The 20179-nt window shown below is 45.4% G+C and overlaps 2 protein-coding genes across 5 annotated transcripts; both read left to right on the top strand.

The window, feature by feature from the left end:
• Nucleotides 1-171: 171 nt before the first annotated feature.
• LOC118406853 lies at nt 172-13090 on the top strand. 3 transcript variants are annotated; one of them, XM_035807212.1, is made up of 3 exons: nt 419-570; nt 909-1050; nt 6219-13090. In XM_035807212.1, the coding sequence occupies exon 3, from the start codon at nt 6271-6273 to the stop codon at nt 12700-12702; it is 6432 nt and encodes a 2143-aa protein (XP_035663105.1). In that variant the 5' UTR covers nt 419-570; nt 909-1050; nt 6219-6270; the 3' UTR covers nt 12703-13090. The 3 variants fall into 3 exon arrangements, with proteins under 3 accessions (XP_035663125.1, XP_035663105.1, XP_035663114.1); XM_035807232.1 differs by lacking the exons at nt 419-570; nt 909-1050 and adding an exon at nt 172-190; XM_035807221.1 differs by lacking the exons at nt 419-570; nt 909-1050 and adding an exon at nt 1117-1287.
• A 2532-nt stretch (nt 13091-15622) lies between these two features.
• LOC118409432 (2-oxoglutarate-Fe(II) type oxidoreductase ppzD-like) lies at nt 15623-19149 on the top strand. 2 transcript variants are annotated; one of them, XM_035810460.1, is made up of 3 exons: nt 15623-15813; nt 16352-16521; nt 17821-19149. In XM_035810460.1, the coding sequence occupies exons 2-3, from the start codon at nt 16363-16365 to the stop codon at nt 18580-18582; spliced, it is 921 nt and encodes a 306-aa protein (XP_035666353.1). In that variant the 5' UTR covers nt 15623-15813; nt 16352-16362; the 3' UTR covers nt 18583-19149. The 2 variants fall into 2 exon arrangements, with proteins under 2 accessions (XP_035666353.1, XP_035666354.1); XM_035810461.1 differs by having other exon boundaries at nt 15634-15825.
• The last annotated feature ends 1030 nt before the right edge of the window (nt 19150-20179 follow it).

Genomic DNA, 20179 nt, shown 5'->3' with positions numbered 1-20179 from the left:
AGGTCAAAAGTTTTTAACGATCAACTGTTTTTGTTTGTTTTGATTCTGACCTACTGTCACAAACATGATCGATGGACCATAAATTGTCTTTTCCATCAATTTACAGAGGGGCAAGATTTCTTTGACCCCTCGACCAGCCCGCCACCTGACAGGGCGTGGTGCCACCCTGCATGCACGCCCTGGCCTCTAGGTATGTAGAGATCATGGAAAAATTGTTTCAATGAACAAGCATAAAAGAGTAGAGTACTGAGTAGAGTGATGCTTTCTATGGATGACCATGGATGCGCAGGATGGTACCATTGTTGTTGTAACCTACTTGTCCTAGCCCCAGGGCGCGCACTGCTCTTGGTGAGTGGCCAGGTTTCGATTACACCGACAGGAAGGAATGTCTAGCTGTGGGTGGAGTAGCGTGAAGTAACAATTTACAGATGGCGAGACAAAGCAGGGGGCACCATCGGGTAGTTTCGCAACTTCATCATAGATCATTATAATTCAATCAGCCGAGGTCTGTTCAAATAAAATTTTTCTGAGAGTTACAGACCGAAGGACGGATCCATGTTTCATAGCACGGTAGGATGGCTTAGATGCTTATGACAGGCATATAGTTAGTATAATCTAACGTTATGTCCCTCTATCCGAAAAATATATTGTTATCATTCAAGGTCAGGAAAATAGATAATCCACAACCTTCAGATTTCACCTGGTCTGTGATTGTAGATTAGGATATTTAACGTTACACCACTTTGTTATCACTAATCAAAGGTCTGTGTATTAATAAATCACTGAGTAACGTTACAATTTTATATTTGTCATTCCGAGAAGATTGCATCCTTTGACTGCTATTCGTTGATCGTCTCAAATTCCAGCACGGGGATATTTTCCCGCCATTTCCCATTAATCAAAACCAGGTGCTGTTCGTTGTTGCACAGTTGACACCCACGTGCGAACGAAACCGTGCACACAAAAAGGGACTGGCACCTCGTGTGGGCACACAGAAGGAACAACTCTGACAGCGGTGTGTTCAAGTCGTCGTCTCGTTGAATTTTTGAGGTAACGTTAACGTAGCTGAGTATGTTTCAAAAATAGTTAACGTCATAAACTTGTATGATCCCCAGTAACGGTTTATGTCGTTTCCCGTTGGCTCTAAAATTTTTCTGACGGAGCTGTGTCAACCGAGGGTCACCCAAGTTTCTGTGTGAACCGCGTACATCCAACTTTGAGTTGGGGGAGGGGGGCACTTCCTGGCGAGGAAAAAGCTCCTTGGTGGCTGTTACGCATAACTAGACCGTAAGTCTCAAAAGTTGATTATTCAGTTGAACTGTTCATTGACATCCTTTTACAGAAGAGTTTAGTACTTTCCTCTATCTCAATAGAAACTGTGGAAAAAAATATTTTATGATTTCCAGATGGTAAAGAGTCGTATGACAGCTGCTTATCAGCTTACCTCGTAATCAAGCTAATTACTGTATATGACTGAGAATTATCAAGGAGCTTTCATCATGAAAAAATCGTGGGGACATTGCATGATTTTTGGAGGGCAAGTTGTCAACCGAAAATAAACGGAACTATTTGAAGCACGGCTTGATAAGTAGGAATTATGTGGGTTTGTTTAGCATCATTTGTCGAGTTGTGCACTCGCGGCGTGTAACACCTTTTCGAGCTATTTATATAACGCCGAGGCTACTAAGTATTGACAGGAACACATAGTCAATTGTGCTAGAAAATATTTACAGGACTAGACAGGACAGTTCAGAATCGCTGTTTGACTACATCCATTTCAACAATTAAAAATATGTAAATTTGCTCTTGCTCAGGAATGTCACATTCTTTTGTATCATTCAGCACTTCTATTGGGTGACCCACCAAAACTAGCCTGGATGCCAGACTGTTTCCACGGCTTACACTAAATGCCTACCGGCACGCTGGATATTTTTATAGAGATCGGGCTGGGGTCTGGCATCCAACATTAGTCATGGCACTAGTTACACAAAAGTGATGATATTTAACAGAGGTAATATTTCACGGAGGTTTTATCAAAGTTTTGATAACGTTACTAGGACTTTCTAGCCTGAGTACCATCCGATTTCTACCGAGGCTCCTTATTGTATAGTCCCCTTGCACTCGCAAGTGCAAGGAGCACAGACGTTCCAGTGACAATGATCATAAAACACTTATTGCTTATTTTTAGGGTTGACATATGTGGCGTGTAACCGACAACATTAGCAAATACTATTCATATTCATTTCAGTTACATAGAAAATTGATTCTCTAACTTGAGACAGCACTGACAAGTTTGTATTCCTCATGCGTTTTGACAAACCGACCATAGCTAAACCCATACAGTCCTCTCCTACATGTTCAATCACCATTACCAAGAAGCGAGAAGAAGCCGAACTTCTGTGTAAGAGTAGCTTTACAAATTTGTGATACTCTCTGTCTATATATATAGAGAGATATATAAATGTTTTGTCTTGTTATGTTGTGACCTGTACTTCAATAGCTCGGTTGGAAATTACCATATGCATAACAACCTCGGGCAGTCATTTTTTCCTTCTGTGTCAATTACTAGTAGTTATTTTTTTAGCAAAATCCTTGTTTTTTAGCCTGCACAGTCATATTTTGGTGCGTCAAGTTCCCGAAATTCCTTGTTATTTCCTAACACACTCCAGGCAAGTTTCTTGGGACTTATTTGTTGACAGTCTGCCTTCTCTCACACTCAAGGTTCCAAAGTTCCTAGCGCGTCAGGTATTGTGAAGACAGAATACATAACGTTACATAATATCACGTCCAAAGTGGACTCGTTTGGCAAGCGGACATGAAGACAACTGTACAAAGTAGAAAGCCCGATAAAATATCCAGAAAACACATTAAAAACATGCGGAGCCGAACCTCTGCGTGGGGAGTATACTGTAAATGCATTTAAGTTCGCGGTAGCGGGAAAAATGACTTTTTGCGGTGGATTTAATTTCGCGGTAGCACCATGCGCTGTAGTGTCTTACTGTTATGGAAGAATGTTCGCGGTGGTTTTAAATTCGCGGTGAAGCGGCCGCCGCGAACATTAATCCACCGGCACCGCGAACATTTCTGCATTTACAGTATTTATATTTGTGTTGCGCGAAATCGCATAAATCAAGGAGGTTGCATAAATCTGGCGTTGTGGAGTCACCTCAAGCCCCGTCGGCTCGGCGCGGACGTGCTAACTGGCGGTACCTCTTATCACTTGTCATTGCCTCAGACTTTAAGGCTCCACTGTCCACAGGCGTCGGTGATCACACCCTCTCACTCGGGGTTAACACTGAGTGTGAGGGTGCGGTGATCAGAGACGGCGCCGACACAGGCGAGGAAACCTGTTCGAGTTGTTGTTCAGAGGCTATGAATAATGACAAGTTGGTAACGGAGTGAGAAATGGGAGGATTACGTAGTTTGCATCTCGATTAGACAAAAATCTATGTAAGGCATCAGTGTTGCAATCTGCACTTTGTCACTCACGACATATATATTTTAAAGGAATTGTGTTGTCATGTCGTGTATACAAGCCTCCTTCGCAGACCTTCGGAGCAGCGGTATTTATTTTTGTCGGAGTGCCTATTCGCGGTTTTCAACGCGGGCTAAGTATTATAGTCTCTACCAGACTCCGGATCGCTGGAAAAATCGTAGAAATGGAACAAATAGATGAGTAAGCCGGCCAGAGGAATATAACCGGCCAGGGAACAGCACGCGATCCACGGATCCTAGGATCGCGAGCTGTTCCCTGTCCGGTTATATTCCTCTCTATTTGTTCCATTTCTACGATTTTCCAGCGATCCGGAGTCTGGTAGAGACTAAAGTATAAAGTGTTGAAAGACTCGTGAAAATAGCGAGTAAATAGCGAGTCTGGCCCTCATGAGGCCGGCGGAGGAGGCTATAATTCGAGCATGCCGGCTGCAGCCAGACTTCTTACTCACTGGACCGTAGTTTCAATGCAAAGCCAATAGATGGATTATTCTCTCATTACGCTTTTTGTGATCATACGGGGTCTGGTATTTGACATGTCGGTAATTATCTCCAAGCAGATGCTTTCTCCCCTTTTGTGACAACTTCTACCTCGGCATTATATGGACAGTTTTCATACACACTCGCACAGACAAACAAACAAACAAACAAAAACAAAAAACAAAAAAAACATGACCATCAATGGTAGTTACAGCAGAAAGACAAGCCTGAATGCCATGTATTGATTATATGTTGACGTGGCCTGGATGCCAGACTGTGCAAACTCCTTGGATCCAGGGCCATCATCATCATCATCGTATCATCTAGGACCAACATGCCTCCATCTGGTATTTAGGCTGCAGAAAGACTGTCTAATTCTAAGGTTGATAATATCAAGTATAAGTATAAGTATCAAATGTCCTAGACATATAATTACAAAACTTTAAAATCAATTCTAAACAATGGCAACAAACATCCGCATGGTATCTTGGAATGGACTCTATCCATGAAAAATGGCGATATTATATTGTTTTGGGTGTGCCTGTCTGTGTGTTTGTGTTTCCGACATTTTTAGAATCTTTGAATGGATTGTAATGATATTTGATGGATAGGGACTGGGAAAAAAAAAGGTTGATTTTGGGCCCCCTTGTACGTGACCTTGGTACTGCTGTAGAACATTTGTATCATTTGACCTGTGCGTGCTATGGACTGGATATTTTTAGTCTCTACCAGACTCCGGGTCGCTGGAAAACCGTAGAAATGGAAATAAAGTAAACCGGCCAGAGAAGTACAGCCGGCTAGGGAACAGCGCGGGACCCATGGGGTTCCGTACTTCTCTGGCCGGCTAACTCCTCTATTTGTTCCATTTCTACGGTAGCCAGCGACCCGGACTCTGGTAGAGACCATGATATTTTGGTGCCAGATAGCTTGTAGACATTGTTTAGGTTCTATCCCCCCCCCCCCCCCCCCCCTCCGCGTCCCCGTCCCCGTCCCACAGCTTGCTCTGGAACTGCAGGCTCTCTGAAAGGAAAGACGGATTTCCGGTTTTCATTTCGTATGCAGTTAGCCTTACATCATTTTGATCTCTGTAAGTTATGGATTTTTTGCATAATCAGATTTTTTCATGGAGATATGAAGTCTGCGAACTGATTTGTGAGCACAGTCTTTGGTGTTATCAAGGTCCTTGGTGGTGTTATGGTTGACGTTCTAACACGAAACAGATGTACACTGGTTGAAGTCCTTACCGTCGTAATGAAAAGTAAACAGTTACCACAGGCAACGACATGCGCGAGACTTCAGTCCGCTCCGAAGGGAAATGTTCCTACATGGTATTAAATCCCATTCTCCTACGTGCCCTATTCATCTCTGAGAGACTGGCTATTAAATCCAAACAGATGTAAGGATCGGGGTCAGTCAATTTGAATATTTACCTTGGCTATTACGCGCGTTTTTGCAACATTGAAATCTTGATTTGATATAGGTCTTAGTAGTTTCGTTGTCAAATTCCATATCATCTAGAGGGAGGTTCTACGGAAAAATATATTCGCGTGCGGACAGAAAACGAGGTCACAATCTTCCCACCTACCTCTGCTCGAGGAGTAGGCACTCTGAGTAGGCACAAAAGGAAAGAAAGGGCACATGTGTTCGGATGTGAGTTCTGTATTGGAATCCTCATTTGCATGTTGCCAGACAACGCCAGATGGCCACAGAGAACCCACTGTGCGCCAACGTTCATCTTAAATTATTCAAGAAGTTAAAAAACTCAATGCATGCATTTCGATTTGGAAACTGAATTCAGCATCTGACGCATTTGTAGAAGAGACGCATAATCATATCACCCGGCTATTCTGTGGGAGCAAGGAGCTTGGTGGGAGACTGGAATTATTCACACAACGGATAGTCGTAGTTCACCACAGGTGGTGTCAATGCACTCCATATGCATTTGAATTAGATGCATTTTATCATTAGCCTTCTCTGTAGGCGCCGCGCCGCTTGACTCTTTATTTCTACTACGAGCTCGGAACATCGTGTTTTGATTGCGTATATCTGTAGGCCGTCCCAATAAATGTGGATAGGGTCTGCTCGTTCCAAAATGTATAATGTACGAAGTCCTTTAATACAGAACATTGATGAATCATCAAACGTATTTAAAATGAATTCAGATGTCAGATCATGTGCCCTCAGTTTTGAACGATTTTTGTACATCGTGCTGTGCTATTGTGTTATGGTGCTTTCTTGTGTTACAGGTCGTCACGCAGATGAAGTCCTGGTTGCCACAGGTGGTAATCAGTTCCGAGGATGTCCATCTCGGCAGGAATAGTCATCTTTGAGGGTAAATTCCTCCCGGAAGTCGTCCGAAATGGGCGGAAGTACGTTCCGGTGGACGCAGTTGTGAATGTGCTGTTTCCCCGGGTGCCGAGCCACGTGGACCCGTTCGACATCTTCAGGGAGCTCGGCGGGCATACCGGAGTTCAACAGCACATAGCGTCCTGGCCAGAAACTCGAGTGTTGCAGAACATTCAGGGTATTTCGCACGGGAAACCACGGGAAGGGACCTTTCCCCTCGTCTTGCTTGACGATTTGAAACTGTGTTACCCTGAACTATGCCGAATCTGTAAGAGATACGGTAGCAAAGTCGACAAAGCGCGCGAGGAAGATGGCCGTCAAACTATGCAAGCCGAAGATCGGGACGGTTACAGAAACAGAGACAGTAAAGAAACACGAACGAAACAGAAAACCGATCTTTTGACCACGAACAACCACAGTGGCAGGGGAGAAGCTTCACCGTCGACGGACCCCCTAAAAGCTTCCAGAATCGCTAGTGTGGAACAAAAGGTCAAGTCTGGGGAGAGAAGGTGTAGGACAGATGTCAAGAAGGTTGACGCAGCTGTTGACACACCTCATGAACAATCTGACGGTTTCAAAAACAGGGGGGAGAGTAGCAGAAACAAGAGCCACCTTAACCCTTCGTCTCTAAAAAACAACGCTTGCTATACCGATTACAGGGGATGGGTAGTCATTGACCAGGTTACTGCGGAAAGTGAGTGCTCTTCCGTGCTGACATTAGAAAGTGGCAAGACAAAAAATGACAGACACTGCCATCCCGCCGATACTAATCCGGTTTCAAATAATGCATGTTCCCATGAAGAACCTCAGAAAGGCCATATCAGGGATCTCACAGACCAACAGGAAGAGAGCCCGGAGGAATTCACTTCTCAGCATACTTCACCACGCCTTCATTGTCCACCAACTGGTGTGGCCCCATGCAGTGTCGGCATGCATAAAAGCCCTTTGTGTACAACACCAACAACATGTGGCGGACCGCAGGAGCACGAAGAAAGCAGTGATCCAGCCGTAGAAGTTTGCCCAGTCAGCCCACACGCCAACCAGAATCCCGACGCTTCAGTGGATGAAACTGGCAGCAGTTGTCAGACAGAGGAGAACAGTGCGGTGGGAAATCGATCCGTCCAAGGGGAGACGCCGAACATCAGAGCAGATGAATATATACTGGAGAAAATATCCCCTGACCCAAAGGGCAACATTAGCGTAACAAAAGTCGAGGAACCACAGGGGTCAACCACTGATGAGTTGCATGATCGTGGGAACCAAATGACAAACAGTAGTGCGACAATGGCCTCCTCTATGCAGTCGCCCAGGCGTGAACTGGACTTGCCTCATCAGCATACCAAAGCTGACAAAAAAGACACCAGTATCAACTCAAGCACAGTTTCAGAGAGCGACATACCACCAACAACTGGGATTCAGCGAGACAGAAACTTGTGGTCATCGCTGGAAATGTTAGACTTATTTGGTCGCCCACCTGCTGGTAACATCGAAGATGTTGGTGGATCAGCTAGACCGGCGGGGAAGGGTTGCACCATTCATGAAAACATTGCTGTTCACAACAACGGCGTGACCCCACCAGATCTGTCACCCCCGAGGAGTAGAGTAGAAATTTCACGAAGTTCTAAAATGGCTTCAGCACACTGCCTCCACAAGGACTTGAGTCGCGCGACCGACCTAAAAGTTCCAGAAAAAGACACTGTAAGCATGGGGACAACAGCGGGAAGACGAGATGTTAGGGGAACAACAAGCAGCACTACAGCTTCTGTCGAGGTGACTGGAAATGCGGAGAAGACAGAACTTGATGCAGTCACTAGTCATCGCCCCGCCAGCCGCCTCGGGGGCAAGGATACCGCTATTGCGACAGAAACACCCTATAATCAGTTAAAGCAGGTCAGAATTGAGCCTACAGACTGCAAGGGGTCTACGGATGACACCGAGGAGGAAAGTATTGGATTGGTAATGGAGTGCGTTCCAGAGCCAACGTTCACCAAAGCCAGGTTCAAAGTACCACAAGAAAACACAAACAATACATTCAAAACGGTCAAGGGGGAAGATCACACTACACCAAAACGATGTCAAGTTACGCCTGGTTCAACATTAGAGAGTCCCCATCACGATCAACCAAACCGAGATCATGTTTGCAAGACACCAACACCAAGTAAGAAGCTCGTGGCTACGACATCACCCCCTCTTTTGGAAAGTAGTGCTGCTGAACATATGGACGAAGGGACAACAAGATGCGGATCTACAACACAGGATGCTGTGGAGACTGAACATCCGATACTGACGAACCTTTTGAAGGAGCCTGAATATCCGGTATTGACGACCCTTTTAGAAAAGAGCACACCGAGTGATGGTAAACCATCATTAGGTACCACGCCTCCATCAACAAACCGTCCCCTCAGGTCAACAGACGAGCAACCAGAAGCCCTACATCCTGCTGCCACACGGAAACCCGCGGAAAGTGGAGCTCCGAAAGCTGCGCAATTCGGGAAATTACGCCTCAACAAGAAGGACATGGACGTTGTACAAGTGGGTACAACCTTCTATTGCCGAGCGACCGCCGTCAGCACCGGCGTACCGAGCTTTACCTCCAGCATGCTAAAGAAGCTGTGTCCGATTTTCGGCGTCCACTTCATCAGCGTTGATCAGGTAGGCGCGGATGTTATGTCCTGCTTTGAGTCGCTTGGCTACTCGCAGATTCGATGCCTTAACGTCCTAAAAGCTCGCATCTGGAGACTGTTTGCGTTGCTGTCATTCCTCGAAACGGCCTTTTGTCAAGTTGACAGGAAGGAGAGGCCCACCATGGAAAGGGCAGTAAGCCAAGCGAGAGAAGCAATGTCGCACAAGGTGATGATCAACAACGATCTCGTACATCATAGTCATGCACTGATGATATACTACCGAAGCGGTGGAGCCTATATTCCTCTTAAAGAATTTCAGCAAGTCTACCCTAGGGTATCTCTCGATTGCTTGAACGAAATGTGCGATGAGCTGAACATCACAGTTGGTTTGGCCCCGCCAGCCGTGTTGAGATCAATCGGTCACACAATAATTACGTCATCATTACCATCTATGGATCTCCATGACTTTAAAGTCGTCACGGTGCCGCTGGATTTACGGGACTTATCCAAACTCCTCCTGCGAATAGAGAGCAACCCCGGGCCCAGACTTCAATGTCCACAACCGTCGACGGAGGAGAATCCAGTTGCCTCACATGCAGTGAAAACTGAAGATACGAGTGATCACCTGGCCGCCAAATTCCAATGTCCACAGCCTTCGATGGAAGAGCGTCAAGCTACACAGACAGAACAAATGGAAGTTGCTAATGATCGTTTGACCAGCACACACCAATGCCCAGAACCTTCGATGAAGAAGGTGGTTGCCACGCCAGCAACAACTGATCGTATAGCTGGGTCCAGGTTGGTTGGCAACACCAAAGAGGGCGTAGTAGGCAAGTCTATTGGTCAAGCAAGCAAAGCGACAGCAAGTGCTTCCTCTGATACAAATACAAGTTCAACGGTCTTGAGGAAACATGGTCTCACCAATATTGGTGTAGAAACATATTCGTCTAACCGCATGGGTGGTAGGTGTGGATCCCTGCGAATGTTACGTGTGTCCCCTTCGCCACCAATTCTCTCCGAGAAACACACTTCGGATGGCCACGTTGGACCTTCTGATGCCAATTATGCAGTATCTACAGCGCCGTCATTGGAGACGGTCCAAAAGAATTATAGCCAACGTGTTGACATCAAAGGATCGACAGAGAGTCTGGAGAAGCTGTCAAACTGCGCTAAGTCCCCTACTGCAGCAGAAACTGGTCAGCCTTCAGGGCCACACGGAGTAGCTAGTGACAGCCAAATGGATACGTTACCATCTGCTACTGAAATCAACCACGTAAACACCGCAGCTGCGCCATCTACTTCTAACGGTTCGAAAACGACCACGGCTGGTGTGACAGTCCTGCGTTGTCCCGTTCCGGAACCCTGTGGTGAACCCTGCGGTACTACCGCTGAACCACACAAAGTAACGGTCGCGACAAATTCAATGGTCGGTATCATAACTCAAGACAAGGCAGAGGATCCGCCGCGACACGAAGTCAGGTATTGTCACAAAGGTGTTGTAGACATCGCTCAGCGAAATCCAACAACCAAGGATTTGCTTCGCTTCCTTGAAGTTACACAGCAAGCACCAAACCAACCTGAGGAGATGCCCGGCGTGCCGAGTACGTATAGGGATAAAGAGACACCCGAAGCAGACGAGTCATCAGCCGTCCTTGATCTAACGGTTAGTAAAGTGACAGTTCCCACCGCGGTTACCGAGACGAGCTTGAGAAAGTATACTTACCAGTGCCAAGAAGGAAGAACGGGGCCTTATAAATATGGGAAACTCAGAAAAGGTGACAGCGTTGTTGCAACTTTAGAGCACAGACGTCGTATTTTCGTAACGATTGATGATTTCAAACGTTTGACCAATTGGAAAGGGCCTATTGATACTACTTGGTGTAGGAGGTTTGGTTTTGATTTGTTCTCTGACGAATCCAGACCTGGTGGTATCCTGCTTGGCTGTGACTTGATCAAGATAGGCAGTAGGAGAGAAGCACCTGAAGATGCATCAACGAAGGAATCAACTCCAGATGCGTTACATTCCGAAGCGCATGGACATAACACGAACCACGCATGCAACGATGCAACAAACAGGCACGCAGTGGGTACAGGGGAAAAGATACCACCTAAGCAATCTCAGCAACACATCAAATCGGAGACAGGTGTGTCAACTTGTGCGTATGAAGAAAATGTCTCTAGCTCTTCAGAAGTAGAAAACACGACCAGACAGCAAGGAGACAGCAGACCTCGGTATTCATCCCAGGCTCGGGTCACGTCGCAAATCCCAAGCATGCCTCCAGGTCACCCAGCGACCGTGGGAGAGCTGCGTCCGGCCGCTCCCCCACTCAATCACCTTGATGAGGTCCAGACTTACACAGGGACCGTTGGAAAGTCGGCTTTCCCATCACCGGCCAATCCAGCTGCCTTTGGTCCACCGAATGGCATTCCTGCAGGCGCCCCTGGGAAGCGTAAGGCCACTCCTCCCCTCCATCACGTAAATGTCCAGGCTGTCTCACGGGCCGCTGAAGAATCGGTCTCTTCATCACCGCCAAACTCTGTTGCCTCTTGTCCACCGAATGACATTCTTACAGGCGCCGTTAATAGGAAGCGTAAGGCATCGCCGATGGAAGGGGTATTTTCTTCGAAAAGGAAGTCTCCGGTTTGGCCGATTGAGAATGCCGTTCAGCAGCAGCGTGGACAACGCGAAGAGTCAACCAACACTGACCACGTGAGACAAGCTGTGAATGCTACTCGCGACAGTGATGCCATCTACAAGGAAAATCACATGAGGGTGCAATTGAGATGGGAACACTGCGGCTTTGTTGACGGAGTTCCTAAAGATAAAACCCATGAAATGTTTCCCGTGGTGACAGTTTACGGACATATGAAGGTTGCCCTTGCTTCGGACATCGTGAGTCTCTTTCCTTACGTCAATCTCACAGACTTCATGCGGGCGGTAGGACAGCTAAAGCTGAGAATTTGCGCTTGCCCCCCATCCATAAGGCAGCTGTTCCTTCAAGCGGGAAAAAACGAAGCATCGTGCGCAACTGTCATAAAGTTAGCGGACAGTGTTTTCTCCACTGCAAAGTTGTTAAGCCAGTGTTTCTCCCAACAGGGTTGTCATATGTTACCAAATGAGAACGCTCCCAATGTTAACAACGGTACAGACTCCACAATCCAGCCTCTACAGCTGTCAAGCACCGGATACCGTAATAACGAAGTGCCTAATGGTCACGCGCCGTCTTCAACACCGAATAGTTCCGGAAGGCCAAACGTGAACTATTCGTCTGTAGTACCTATATCCACCGCCAGTGCTCCAAGTCTACTCGGTAGCCCGGAGAATAATAATGACATAAAGATTGTGGCCGTGCAGAGTCTTGCTACGGGAGAATTTTACAATATGACAGGGAGACAACAAACGATGCCTATCGAGGGGATGCATGGCAGTGCCCAGCGGGTCATGTCGCAGCATAGGCAGTCTCGCATACCGACCGAACCGTTTCAACCTCCAACAGCGGCCAGTGTGAGAATGGAGTCGGCCCAGAGGCCGTATCAGCATCCTGTGAGCACCTTCCAGCAATCGCACTACCCCCCTCCCCCTCCTCCATACCAAACCAACACCAGTGCGACTTCCGTCATTCAGGCGTGGGCACAAATGAGAAGGGTTGAGGATTGGCAACAACATGCATTTGAGAGGAATCGTCAGCCGTCAGAAGTACCGGGGGTAGGGTACACGGCCCAGATGTACTCAGGATTGCGAACTGGTTGGGATCATTGAACGACCCTTCTGAGAATAGGTGTCACGTTTTACCTCATTAATTCTACCACCTAAGTACCTATGCATGTACGCCGAGATGCTTCGTATCGACTGTTGCTGTTTTGAGAGTTCAAGATATCTCATATTGCTGTAGCTATAGTGAAATGTTGAAATGTATTTTGTGACATAAGATGTGTTTGCCTAAACGAGTTCGCTTATTTCAAGCCTGAGGCTGGAAACATCAAACAAAAAGATTATTATTCTCGAAAACATTCCTTTCTCTTGTTATACATTGGTTGCATTGACATTTATTTATGTTTATCCTTGTTTATTTCTTATATTAGATGTAGATTGGAGGTTATCGTAGATGTTTCGACGTCGTTTGAATAAACAGCTTATTGCTCTCATATTTGCCTGTCTTGACTATTGGATTGTTTTCTCAAAGTAGTGATTTGGGGGGGGGGGCAAATTAGAATTTACCAGTCGGTCGCCAATATTACGCTACCAACGGCACATTGACAATAGACTTTAATCCAACATTACCTTAAGAAATTGTTTATGAAAGTAGAGGAGAGATAGTGACAGCATTACGGACTTTAAGTGTTCAAATGATAGATACATCCAGTAGCCATTTTGAGGTTAATTTTCGTAAATGGTAGCTCAGTTGTTTTCGAGCATGACGAGATCCCTGTACAGATCGGAAAAGCGAGTACTCGAATAATCCATTGATACAATTTAAGGCTTTAAAGAACGCCCATTGGAATGTAAATCAAAGACACGAACATGGCGACCAGCATCTGACTGCTTTATTGATGATCTGACCTGGAAAGTGAAAGAAAACGCTCTGACTACTAGTACATATTTTGTTACTAGCTGTTTTTGTGAAGCTGATAGGTAAAAGCCTCACAGAACACGGTATACCAGTAACGTTATACACCTCCAACCAGGACCTATCAGAAGCTAATGAGATGGCCGTGGCCTGGCTGCAGTACTGGCACGGAACGATATGATGACGATGAGGGGTGTTATGTGTTAGGATGTCGTTGGACACAGAAAGTCAGAAACAGACATAATAGTTACTTGTATGATTAGCCACAGCATAAATTAATCCTTGGATTTTGTCTGCTGACACGAAGATGATGATCAGACACCAGAGTCACTCCTTCGCGACATATGGTTCGACATCTGGTTTATATGATAAGGGATTCGGGGATTGGTTCTCGAGCCTTGCGGATCGGTAGATTAGTGTTTTTAAATGGTGAGATGAGTCACAACCTCATTCCAAAATGCAAGTTACTCCTGTCTGATCCTCTGGCTCTCAATCCCTCTACTCGTGGTCTATCCTAGCAAGAATGCCAGTGTTTTAATAGGATGTCGTTCTGACAGACATTCTAACAAGAATGCCAGTGTTTAGGATGCATCTGACAGACAGATTGATTATTCTCCAAGATGCATGAATGATTACCCGATGACGGACACGCTTTGCACAATTAATGACGTGCACGTGTGCCTTTCTCAGAACTCTTATCTCATTACACATTACAGACCCATTACAAGCACACTGGAGTACCTAGGTTGGTTGATTTATACTTCGGTAGACTTGATTCATTGTGGAAAAGAAACACACCTTATTTGGGAAATACACAACAGAACAAGTGAGTAGCTTTTCGTTGTTATGTTGGTTGGAGAAGTCGTTTGTTGGCCGATATAAATTAGCCTGGGTACCGTCCCATCCGGTTTACCGGATCTTCTCTGGAACTTCCTTATACTCGCTGCTGAAAATGAAGCAATTCAGCGCAGTGAGCATAAGGTAGTAATTGGATGGTACCCATAGATGAGTCATAGAAGATGAAGATACCACTATCTGTAGCAAGGCTGTCTGTGTAAACCATGGCAAACAGAGCTAGCAACAGCGTCAACTCACTCAGCACCTAAAGTACAGAGCTACAGCTGTCCTCTGGCGATTTCTGTAGGAAACGCATCTATATTTCGTGGTAGCTTGTTCATAATTTTTGTCCGGAAAGTGTGATAAGTCGGGATTTGAACAGAATTTGGCGGGAAGGCAAGCCTGTCATCATGTCCGGGACATCAGATGTAATTTCTATATATATATATAGGATCTTACAGATGTGAAAGTGAAGGGAGTAAAACACGAACCACTAAAAGTCCTATTAAAAAGTAAGCCCTTTCTTCAAGTAGTGGTCGGGATTTTTACTGGCTGGCTCAGTGAGGGGATCGAGCCAGTAAAAGTTCAGGCCACTACTTGGAGAATTAGACTTGTAGTTTTTCTAGTTTTACAGAAGTTAAAATTCAACAGTTTTTCGTGTCAGCTGGATAAAAAAAAAAGAAGAAGAATTTGGCCAAATAGGAATAGGGACAACTATATATTACTATGTGTTTTCAGTCAGTCTTTTGCAGTCTATCCAGCTAGCGAGGTCGCGGCCGGTCACTTCAGTCCTAGGCCTCTAACTCCTACTAGACTTTTATTATATAATATCGGGTGTATTTGCAGCCAGTGCCACAGGCAGGTACCCAATGTGTAGGGTAATGAGGCTGTTTAACGTGTTCGAGGCACCTCCTCGAGCACGGGACCCCCGTTTTACGTCCCTCCCGGAAGACGACCAGATTCCCCTATTATCCTATTACTATTCGGCCAGGCGGGGGTCTGGTAAAGATTAGGATGTTGGGCGGGCTGAGCTACTATAAGCGAGATTTAATCTCGAGCATAGCTGTATCAAAATGTCTAACCTTCATACAACACTAGAACTGTAGAAATATAGAGGGGCGAGTAAGAACAGAAATGAACAAATCCAACGTGCAAACCACAACACCAAAAGCTCTAGAGCCATTGGCGTGGTCAGTTTGGCAGCGCTTGAACCCCACTGTTACAGAACATAGATAGGAGGAAAAAACACGGAACCAACCCCAACATCTGCTTGGAGGTTAATCAGCTGGCGCCCATTGGTTCCTTGAACTACCAAGGTCTCGTCTGATTGGTCACCTTATAACGCTCTAAAGTTTAGGTGGGGAGGGGGGCAGGACGTGGCAGTGGCTGTGGCAGTCTTTTCATGAACAGCAAATAGCGCTTCGACAAGACCATTTTACGAACACAGCATCATATTCAAAGGCAAGGTAAGGTAACAGGTAACATTCTGTTTGCCCATGATATTTTTCGTAACGATCCATAAGTCATATATGTCTGAGCACTGAGGAAGTTGCCAGTGCAGTGCACCAAAACATATTTTTCTCACACATGTCACATGTATGGTCATGTATGCGCCCGAGTTCACCACCAAGGTTAGCTTAGCCTTTGACTGGTTTTGACAAGATCTTATTGCTCTAGACCATGCAGTTGATGTTACTATAATACGGCTATTCTGATGAAGAATTGGGGACGGGGGAAAGAGTTGGCACCGAATCTGTACGTGTTTATTCGCCATTGGATGTCCCTGCGTAGTACTAGTAGGAGGAGAGATAAGAGATTCGGATACAAGTCGTGACACGGTGAACAGTGGATCATAAAGTTGCAGAAAGTTTATCTTAACTTTATGGGGTCCCTTTCTCCGGTAATACCAGTAGTTGATTCACTAAGTAATGGTGAATAATGATAAATATCAATATCACCTGTTATTTGAGTCCATAGAATCCTGTTAAATATCTGTTTGCCCAGACAAATACACAATGGAGGGCCCCATCCCTGTAGTGGACTTCCTACCCTACAGCCTGGCAAACCACTGCGCGGATGACGACCAACTGGCCGCCCTGGCTGGTCAGCTCATCCATGCCTTCAGCACCACCGGGTTTGTGTACCTTTGGCACCACGGCATTCCCCCAGCGCAGGTATGGTTATCATATTAAGTAAAGGTGTGTTTACTTACTAGCTAATGTGAGATTGCGTGACATAATTGCAGGGATAAACAAGTCCACTAGCCCTATTGTCCAGGGCAAGTGAAAGTGCTGTTCGGGCAAGTGCATGTCCTACCCCACTTGTCCGATTGGGCAAGTAAGATTTTTCCATTGATTTTAGTGCAATTTTGATATACTTGTTACTTTTTACAGTCATGACATTAAGCAATTGTCTACAGACTCAGTACAGAGAATTCCATTCCTGGAAGTGAAAATGCATATACTAGTAACAGTGACATTTGAATTTTGGGCAAGTGAAAAATTGGTTCGGGCAAGTACATTTTTTATGTGCTTGCCCGATAGGACAAGTGGATTTTAGAAAACTTAGTTTACCGATCCCCACCACACGAGCGCACGGAACTCCCGCCGCCCAACACCCGCTGGCCCCACAAACCAGCTAGCCTCAACTATCGCTTGCCTCTCCGGAGAAGCAAGCGATATTCGGGGGCCAGCGTAAGTGGGGCCAGCTGATAGTGGGGCGGGTGCATAGTTGCGGGAGGGCGCGCGTTAGGCAGGGGATCGGTAGCTCTTCTTTGCGAAGCTTCTTCGAGCTGTTTTCCCAGGGTACTGTGATGCAGAAGTGGGGCTGCTAACTACTACACCTTCTGTCATATCTGGGTTGTGATAACTTTTCATATGGGTGCTCTAGACTATTATGTATTGTGCTTTTTTGTGCAGAATCCTATAGGCTTCTTCTACGTATACTAGTATCTGTATTCCACGGGATTCCAGCTGATAATTAGAATGTACTTGTCGTGCACTGCTGTGGAAAAATTTAGATTCAAATACCAGATCTAGCTGTTAGAATCACCCTCAGTCCCAGCTTTCCCATGGATGGGATCACCTAACAGTTTGGCTGCTACTTCAGATGACTCAGAATACACCATATAGTATACCCTATGCTATAGGATAGCAAAGTGTTAATGATTTATACTTAATGTGTACAATTTCTTGTAAAAGTATTCAACCCCCCCTTGCATTTTGGAAGTTTTGACAAAATGAACATTACAACTGCTGACTGTTACTAAATGATATAAGTGGTGATCAGATAGATTTGGATGGATCCTGATAATAATTGGTAGGTAGGTAGGGTCAGGAAAACAAAGGTCGATAATAGGCCCCCTAGCGGCTTTCTAAGGTACTGTAGTGAAATTTCCATTTTTTATATCTACTTAAGCGCCTGAAGCCTAATGGAAATTAGTACTTGAGTGTAATTTTTTTGTTGCTCTACAGATTGAACGAGTCTTTCGAGTATCAGAGAAGTTCTTCGCACTGCCCAAGGATGCCAAACAAAAGTATGCTCGACCAGCAGACAACAACCATGGATGGGTGACCCTGGAACGAGAGAGCCTCAACCCGTCTCGCCCAGGTGACTTGAAGGAGGCCTTCAACGTGACATGGGTGGAAAAGCCACCAGCGTGGCCAATGGCAGAGCTTCCAGAGTTTAGAGACGTTGTACTGAACTTCTACGACAAGTGCAGAAAGCTCAGCTTGCACATTTTGGAGCTGGTTGCCAGGGGTCTGCATGTGAAGGATGTTAAGGGGTTTGTTAACTCCCACAAGTTCATGGGTTCTGGGCCTAATGCCACGGCACTGCGCCTACTCCACTACCCGCCGGTACCCGCAGAGACCAAGCCAGACCAGGTGCGCTGCGGTGAGCACTCCGACTATGGTTCCATCACGCTCCTCTTCCAGGACAAGGTCCCCGGGTTGGAGGTTCTCAACAGGGACGGGGTATATGTTCAGGCACCCATCATCGAGAACGCCGTGCTGGTCAACATTGGAGACCTGATGCAGAGGTGGACATCGGATCGTCTTGTGTCCACCAAACACCGCGTCCTGCTGCCCACTGACCGGCAACAGATGCGACAGTCACTGGCGTTCTTTGTTCACCCCGACGATGATGTCATGATTTCTTGTCTAGACGGGTCCAATAAGTACGAACCAATCACAGCTAAGGGATACCTTGATCAGAGATTTGAAGCTACCTATTAGGCCTGGAGGTTTATCAAACAATGCAAATTACAATCATGAGATGGTAATAAGGTAACCCACAAAATCAGACAGCAGGGGGGCATAAAGTTTAGGGAAGGCAGGTATAAACTGAGTATTACTAACCAATGAAATGGTATTATTAACAAGTAAAGTAGGTCTTTCATCAGACTCCCTATGTTAAGCCACTGATGTTAAGCAGGTTACTCAAGACCAAAAACAGACAGTATTGCTGTATGAAAGACCTGCTAAGAGATGGATGGCCCAAGATAGGAAGAACTGGAGGAAGTTCATCGGTGTCTTAAGCACCAACAGGAGCAAAGAGTAAGAATGTTTGGCAGCATATCGGTAAATGGGGAAAATTAATTGGTTATATTTAATTTGATATGTCTTATACATTATGTATTGCTGCAATGGTAATTGGGGTACAACTTCTAGAACCTTATTTGTCATCACCTTCACTTTATTTTAATCATCAGTTCTATAGTTTTTCACGTGTCATTCTGTTTATGATTTACGTGCCATACATGTGTTTGTATGTGTTTTATGTTCTTTGAAAATCAATAAAAATTATAAAAAATTAAAAAAAAGAATGTTTGTCAGGTATCCCACTGGACCGTGGCATGTTGGCGACTGTTTGTTGCGGCACCTTTATGAAGTTGTTGCCAGTCTTCCCTTGGCCTTGCAGTCACACTGATTTGAGGTGCATTTGCATTTAAAACCCAGGTAAACAGGATCGCAGTAAAAACTTTTTGACCAGGTCATCAATATTACTAGTATTATACTATACCATTAGGCTCATCCAATAGTATTCAGGGTTCTAGCCAGGATTTTATTTTAGCGTAGTGGGAATGGCATGGTAGCAAAGCAACTAATCAGGAGATTGGTGTGGAAGGTCTTGGTCCTTCCACAGTGAGATTTGAAGATGTAGAGTTAAAAGTTAGGATTTTGGGGTCAGTTTTGAGTGGCATATCATCATTTTTCATTGTTCAGACATTTATTAGTCATTGTTGAACAAGCAAATGACAGCAAAGCACCACTATACTAGTTAAAAATTAGCCTAGTGGCCCTTATTTTAGCGTAGGGGTCACAAATTTTAGTGTAGTGACCCACTACGCTAAAATGCACTAGCTAGAACCCTGCAGTATTGTGTGCTTGTAAAAAAAAGAGTCACCCTATGTCTTCTTGGTAGCTCTGTACTAGTATCTAGGTCACGCCAGTTTGCATTTATGCCCGTTGGCTCTTTAGTGTATTGTTTGCGTCTTCTTCACAGCTAGTTGGTGGCATGTTGGTGGCATTATGCCACTTGCGTTTTTCACCATTTCAGGTAACACATTGGCATTGCTGATTGACAGCACATTTATTTGCACCTGTTTGCAATATGTTGGGAAATGTTTGTTGGCAACAGTGGTCCAAACACACTTCAGTCCGGTGAGATACCCCATCATCCAGTTGACATCTATCATCTAGTCTGATTAGCCAGAATTTTAATGTGCTTGACTTTTATAGATACAGTACTTAGTACAGGTGTATTCTGTGTATGCAAAGGTCATCAAGGGTGTAGAAGATATTTCTAAATCATACATTGTATATGGATGTG

This window comes from Branchiostoma floridae, chromosome 2 (genome assembly GCF_000003815.2).
Source record: "Branchiostoma floridae strain S238N-H82 chromosome 2, Bfl_VNyyK, whole genome shotgun sequence".
NCBI classification, from domain to species: Eukaryota; Metazoa; Chordata; class Leptocardii; order Amphioxiformes; family Branchiostomatidae; genus Branchiostoma; species Branchiostoma floridae.
This window is presented reverse-complemented; position numbering and strand designations above follow the sequence as displayed.